Source organism: Chenopodium album, chromosome 12 (assembly GCF_948465745.1).
Source record: "Chenopodium album chromosome 12, dcCheAlbu1.1, whole genome shotgun sequence".
Classification (NCBI taxonomy): Eukaryota; Viridiplantae; Streptophyta; class Magnoliopsida; order Caryophyllales; family Amaranthaceae; genus Chenopodium; species Chenopodium album.
The window spans coordinates 32,085,791-32,092,805 of NC_137845.1; the positions used below are offsets into that span (position 1 = coordinate 32,085,791).

Below are 7,015 nucleotides of genomic sequence, written 5' to 3' on the forward strand. Positions count from 1 at the left end.
TTAAAGTAGACTATAGGTCAATTTCAAGTCATATTCAGATTGTAGATTATCATCAAGTCATGCTGGATTCAGAATTGCTTCAAATCGGTTACAAGTCAAGTTTGAAAGATTTCGAGTCAAACTAGTTTGGGAACAACTTAATTTTGGGTGAATTTTGACACACATGCGTACATGCTAGCTACTGTTCTAAGCAGTGAAACAACAAAGTGTAACCTATGTTTTCTACCTAAAAAAGAACCCCACGTCGAATAGATCTTTTTTAGCTCCAGAGTTTAGTTTAACAGCATTTTCATGGATGATCAAGCAAATAAATTTTCAATAGCCACGACAGAAGTTAAGAAGGGAACTTAAATTTTTATAATTAGTGTTTAAGATTAACAAAGAGCTGAGTAATAATTAAAAAAAAAAATAATCGCAATTCAACCAAATACATCTAACAACATAATCATGATTTTCTAATTTCCTAACCCGAAACAACCTCCTGATATTACAGGATTTATTCAGGAGACAATCAGGGAATGTAAATTTTACAATTTACTCTACACATGGGTTATAGATGATCAATTACATATGCATGATCATTCATCAGAAGCTCAGGCAGCTGTAGACCCTTAACTTGGAAGTAACGAGTATTAAGTTACACCCACATTACAAATAACAGAATAACTCACTCTATAAAATAATTAGGAGCAACAGCCAAGATCCTGTCGTCTTTAGACACTGAAGGTTGACGCCCAGAATCTTCACCTTCAGCCACTGCTTGCGTACCATCATCCACAACTATTAGATTCCCATCTTTAATCAATTTCTGCAGACGATAAATATTCAGCATATATTGTTAGTATAATGTTAACAGTCACGTTTAGGTACTAGGCATATTAACTACTATACCTGAATGATAGCTCTGGTTATTTTAACATCTTTACGAGCTTCCTCCATAGAACTGTAACTATTTTTCTCATTTTGTTGTGCTACATACCATTGAATCAAATCTTTCTGTCTAGTCCCAAGAAGACCTTTCCCTGCGGAGTTTTTGAAACAACAAGCTTAATGAATGACATTCAACACACAAAGGCAGGCTTCTATAGTTTCATTAATGTCACAACATATATACTGCAGCTTAAAAAAAAAAAAAAAAAAAAATCCATGCTAGCAGGTGTTCTAAGATCATTTCAGTAATTTCACCTTCTTGCTCAGCAGTCTCTTCAAGCTGCCTAAGCCGCATGACAAGCGCATATGTCACTCTGTCAAAATGTTCATCTGTTATCACCAAATTCTGTTCCTGAGCTTTAGCTCCGTCAACATTTCCTGCAAGATTATTTAGCCTACTAGTTAATGCCTATAATATACTCAAAACATGAGGTGATTATTTTTTAACATAGAAAGAGCACAAAAATGTTCTTATCTGTTGTCCAAAAAAACCCGAGGAAAAAAAAAACACTATTTTTCTGGACATTTGCTTCCAAATTCCACCTCAATTCATTAAAAAACTAGGTAAACAATGACAAATTGATATTCAGATGAAGATTTAATACGAGGGCTGATATAGCCAGACCAGTTGGCTGTGCTTTTATGTCCAGTCTCACCTGTATTAGCTGAAGCTGATTCCCCTGCAGGACTAGGCTGAGTCTGCTGAGCATCACCCCCAGAAGCATCTGCTCCGTTTCCACAGTCATTAATTTCTTCATTAAACTCGGACAGGTCAATTTCGCTTGATTCCACACTACATTATACATGATCCATACGAGCTTCAATGAGAGTGTAAAATGGACACAGAAGATCATGAAAACAAGGGTATGAAGAAAATAGGAGATGACTGCCTTTCCATTTCTTACCTAATAACTGATGTCCTTAGAAGTCGAACCGCAATAGTGACATGGCGTGGTAGTACCTATAAGACAAATCCTACACATTAAGTTGAGCTGTAAAAAACAATGAATACATACAACGATCTTGAATTATTAAACATACCTCTAGTTCCAAGAAACTTCGCGCAATAGCTTCTGATAGCCTGATCAATGCCTCCAACTGTCTTACAGTCATTCTGTAAGCAACTCTACTACCTGGAGCAGCATCCCCTCTTCTAAGAGTGACATATGAGGCAACTAACATTTTCCTAGCTTCCAAACTTAGCTGCTCCAATATAAGAGAAAATTGAGTGTTGTGAAACAACTTTTATATAGCTACCTAATCAAAGTTGATGCAGAAGAAGTTTGAAAGATGACCTTAGGTTTCAATGTTTTTGCATAGGCAATATAACGTTTTATCTGGGCAGTAGTAAAGGTAGGTGATAATGCTTCTTCATGCCTTTGATGTACTCTAACAATATGGTGAGCAATGTGGTAATCAATTTGATCATCTGGATCATCTATCATAACGTATACCAGATCAAACCTTGAGAGAATTGCTGGAGGTAGAGCCACATTATACTGCAGGAAAAAGAATGTCAGTCTAAATTCTGAGAAGCGGCTCAAAAGTCAAAACCAAGTTACAATGTACAAAACTCAGGTAATATGCAATAAATTAATCATAATAATGTGTATTTGGTTTGAAATTTATTACCTTCAAAGGTTTTGTTTTGTCATATCGACCCCCAGTAGGATTGGCGGCAGCTAAAATCGAAGTTCTTGCATTCAAAGTAGCCTGAATGCCTGCTTTTGTGATACTTATAGTCTGCTGCTCCATGGCTTCATGGATAGCAACCTTTGAATTGATCATGCAAAAGTTACATTAACGAATAAAATTCTAAAAGAAATTTCATGACAATTATCCGGAGTATATTACCTGGTCTCTGACGTCCATTTTGTCAAACTCGTCAATACAGCAGATACCATTATCAGCTAACATCAATGCCCCAGCCTAAAGTTTAGAGAAGAGATGCTATCAAATTAACCAACCACTCTTTACTGATGCATAAGAACAGCAGAATAGGTAAAACAACCACTCTAACTTAAAAGAAAAATTATATCCAAATTGTATCTCCCCTTCTGGAAATCCATTCTCAATTCAAACACCTTCCATAATTTACCATTAAAACAGTTCCTTAATTTACAATCAAAATGTTTAGCTGAAAAGATAAGTCGAAAACAAAGCATTATACATAGAAGTTACCACTTGCTTGTATTACTTTATATAGGCATTAGATAGTCAGCATGAAACACGTAAGAAATCAAATCTTATAACATCCATTGGCAATTTACCTCGATACAGAACTCTCCAGTTTCTGGTTCTTTTGCAACAGTAGCAGTCAAACCAGCAGCCGAGGATGATTTCCCTGATGTGTAGACTGATCGGGGGACAAGACCAGCAGTATATCTGATGATAAATATAATAGCATGATTAGTCTATTAGGTAAAAAGAAGATGAGGATAGAGTTGAAACAATTCTTAAAATTAGGAACACAGGCCAAAAAATATTTAAAGAATGACATACTTGAGAAACTGAGATTTTGCACAGCTGGGATCCCCTACAATGCAGACATTAATATCCCCTCTTAAGTTAATGCCTTCAAGTGTATGCTTGTGAACACCACTTAACAGCATAAGAAGAATTGCTCTCTTGATTTCTTGGTGACCAAATACAGTTGGTGCAATGCTGTCAACCAGTTTATTAAAAAAATCAGAACTATTTCTCATTCTTTGGATCTCATTGAGTTCCTCTGCCTGCATTTGAAACAAAAAATAATCCAACTGTATCAGAAATCTCAGTATAAAATCGATGAATAGCTATTCATCAAATGGACTTGGTAAAGAATCATTTAGATGTTGGAAATATCCATGGTAAAGGTATCAACACATTTTAACATGTCTTAAAAAACAAAAAAAAAAATAAAAAAAAATAAAATAAAAAATCCAGGTATATTCTTGACTAATTAGTGCACTGGAACCAGTTACTTTCTTTAAATGATGGAGGCCTAACGAAACTTTTAAAGTTAGACAATTAACGGAGGGAATAAGAGGGATGATAAAATATGCATACTTACTATTCAACTGTAAATAGAATCACAGAAACATGCAACTAAAGATCCAAATTATATTAAATAGGACCATGCATGATGCAAATGGTTTAGCAGATGCTAAATGCAGACAGTGCATGAAATTGGGTAGCTCAACTTCAAAGAATAGCTCAAGGAACACACCGTGAATTGTTGGCTTTCATCATCATCACCATCCTTCTTTCGGTTTCTAATGTCAACATCTCTTCTACCATCAGCAATCTAAGTGTCAAATTTAAAGTTAGAAATATGTGGCCATATATCTATTATCTGCATTGAACTCAACCATACAATTCAAAGCACACCTGGACGGAATTAGCAATAAAGGCAAGTCGATATGAGAGATCTCTCACTCCCAAAGCTTTTAAACCCCTGACACCTTCATTTCCAGTGGCAGCAGCCTTGCGTTGAGATGATGCATCTCTACGAACCTCTGCTCTTTCACCCGGAGATGTCAATGCCAGAATGTCCGGTATAACGACAACAGTCCCGGTGAAAATGACCCTAGCATTATATCAAAAAAAAAAAAAAAACATGTATTCAGATACACCACTTTAGAACCAATTCAATAGAACCAATGTTTCGTGAGGTCTTACGTGTCACCAGCTCTAGCCTGTTCTACAATCTCATGGCGCAAAATGATATCAAGCGATCTGGGAAGAGACCCTGCGGGAATTTCTTTCGAGGTTTCCTGCATTCTAACCCTCTGCCAATCTGTAAACTTGCTGTCTTGTCTAAGTAACACCCATCTTGTTCTGTTTGCACAGGTTGCATTTATACAAATTGTAGGCTACAACAAACCTAGATCAAATTAGCTAAACTAACCTCAATAGATTGAGTAATTGCAAATTACATTCAAAAACAAGCAGGCAGAAGCAAAACATATACAATAGCATTGACTAACCTCGGTATACTTAAATTGTTGTTCAACATTCTTAACAACAGTGCCACAATCCAAGCACTTGAAAGTACCTTGGAGCAACTCAGGCCTAACCTCGCTCGTGCGAGTCACCACTCCAGTTACGGATACTAATTTGCCTATTTCAGCAGCATTTAATTCTCTCAATCTGCGTTGATAACAAATTCAAGTAATTTAGGGTACAATGACCTAAAAACAGCTAATTTATTATAAATGAATCAATTGAAGTCTTAAAGTATAATCGAAACTTAAAACACGAATAAAAAAAAAACAGAACAAAGAATATCATTGCCTCAATGATATTTATCACAATGAAAAAAATAAACAAAAAAGACGGTCGATTTAGATGATTACCGCTTAACAAGAGGAATATTGTAGAATGCAACATTGATGTCTTTGTTAGGGTTATCATCAGCAATAATATTCGGTTTCCGCTCCATGACAAACCTCTTACAAGCATTCCTCAAATAAGGCTCAAATCTACTCAACAAAAAATCAGCCAAAAAAAAAAAAAAACAATTAATTAATTAACCACTAAATTCAACAAAAACTGTTAATAATCAAACTTAATTCAGCACAAAATTGATAATCAAAAAGTGAAATTTGAACAAGTGATGGTAAAATTATACCCAGAGTTCGGGTATCGTACCTCAAATACTCATCAGAAACTGCCTTCTGAAGAACATCGTCAAATCGCATGACATGAGAGAAATCAATAAACATAGTGGTTGATTCACACTCCTCCATGATCGTAACCTCGGTGTCGTAATACGGATTCCGTGAATTCAGATCGGAACGGAAGCTAAACAAACGACCAAATTTAATTAAAAAAAAATGCAGCAAAATGTAGAAATACAAAATTCAATGGAGAGAAAAAAATGAGCTATATACCTTCTAAGGAACTCAAGAAAGGCGTTTTCGACGGGAGCCGCGGTTTCGTCGATGAAGAAAGCACCGTAATCCATTGTGTAGCCGGAATTTCTTGACTTTCTCTCGAACAGTCTTTCTCTGTGGTCGGCCGGTTTGTAGGAGAGAAGGGTTTAGTTAGGGTGTATCTGAAAATGGAGTAAGTGAAGAGTGAAAGAGTGAGGTGTTCGGCGGGAAAATTAGTGTATGTATAGTGCTTTTCCCGCCAATTACACTTATTGGGCCTACTAATTTATCAAGTACTAGTATATTGCATGAGCCCAAGCCCTAAAATCTTGAAACTAGTCTCTTGGCTTGATAATTATATAACCCTTCGTTTTTGAAAATTTTAGTCCTTCTGTTTTGGAATGAGTGCAATAATGAGTTTAGGATAATTATAGAGTGAAGATCAAAGAGCGAATTTTATACGATTTAATACAAAAGAAATTTTGTTAGAAAAAACATTTTTAAGGAACTTTTAGGTTAGGAAAAAAAAAAGAAAAAACCCTTATAAAAATTTCTTGGTAATTTAAAACCTAATTGTTGTTATGAAATATTGTGTGAATGCCCATTATACTCCTTGTATCATTCCAGAATATTCTAGATAGATTTAGGGTTTATATTCTTATCTAAGATAACTCTAATTATATTGTATATATATATACCTCATTATATGGAATAGAGAGAGACTGATCTATTCTCTATCAATCTCTCTTATATTTCTCCCTATTTTATAACACGTTATCAGCACCATATCTCTGATTTAAGTGAGTTTGAATAAACCTAGCCACAAAAAGGTACGCATATACTATTTTGAATCAATAATGTATAAATCTGTTTTATCAATTTGGTTTAATATCATATTCATAGGGTAATAGATTTGACCATTCTTTATTTTAAGATTTAATTTGATATCGGTTTCATTAATATGATGGTTTTACTCTCTTATTGTGATATTGTAATTCATCAATTAATTTTTACATCATATAAACCTTTTGTTTGTTCTATTTAGTTCTATTACTTTGAGTTTTTTGACGTAAAATTAATCTTTGGTATTGTTTGAATTCACATTAAACAATTACAGGATACTTTAATTTAATATAATGGGTTTTATGGTAAATTATTATTGTGTTGCTTAAATTGTATTATTTGGTATGCGTTTGCTTCTCGACGCCAATTCACATATATATGAAGTT

At 34.6% G+C, this 7,015-nt stretch overlaps 1 protein-coding gene across 1 annotated transcript; it reads right to left on the reverse strand.

Moving 5' to 3' along the window:
- Positions 1-372: 372 nt before the first annotated feature.
- Positions 373-5,975, reverse strand: LOC145572311 (DNA replication licensing factor MCM6-like). Its single transcript, XM_081631301.1, has 18 exons — positions 5,805-5,975; positions 5,563-5,715; positions 5,268-5,393; positions 4,899-5,061; positions 4,591-4,784; positions 4,300-4,498; positions 4,139-4,216; positions 3,433-3,662; positions 3,201-3,315; positions 2,785-2,859; positions 2,563-2,703; positions 2,226-2,429; positions 1,972-2,133; positions 1,836-1,891; positions 1,587-1,723; positions 1,186-1,308; positions 892-1,022; positions 373-808 (listed from the first exon to the last, which is right to left on the reverse strand). Exons 1-18 carry the CDS (start codon positions 5,876-5,878, stop codon positions 668-670), a joined length of 2,502 nt encoding a protein of 833 aa, XP_081487427.1. The 5' UTR covers positions 5,879-5,975; the 3' UTR covers positions 373-667.
- Positions 5,976-7,015: the final 1,040 nt, after the last annotated feature.

Coding starts and splice junctions, on each gene's coding strand:
- LOC145572311 (XM_081631301.1), bottom strand. CDS start 5,878: ATGGATTACGGTGCTTTCTTCATCGACGAAACCGCGGCTCCCGTCGAA. Junction 2,860..3,200: donor CTGGAGAGTTCTGTATCGAG/GTAAATTGCCAA, acceptor TCTAAACTTTAG/GCTGGGGCATTGATGTTAGC. Junction 1,023..1,185: donor AGAGACTGCTGAGCAAGAAG/GTGAAATTACTG, acceptor AAAACTCCGCAG/GGAAAGGTCTTCTTGGGACT.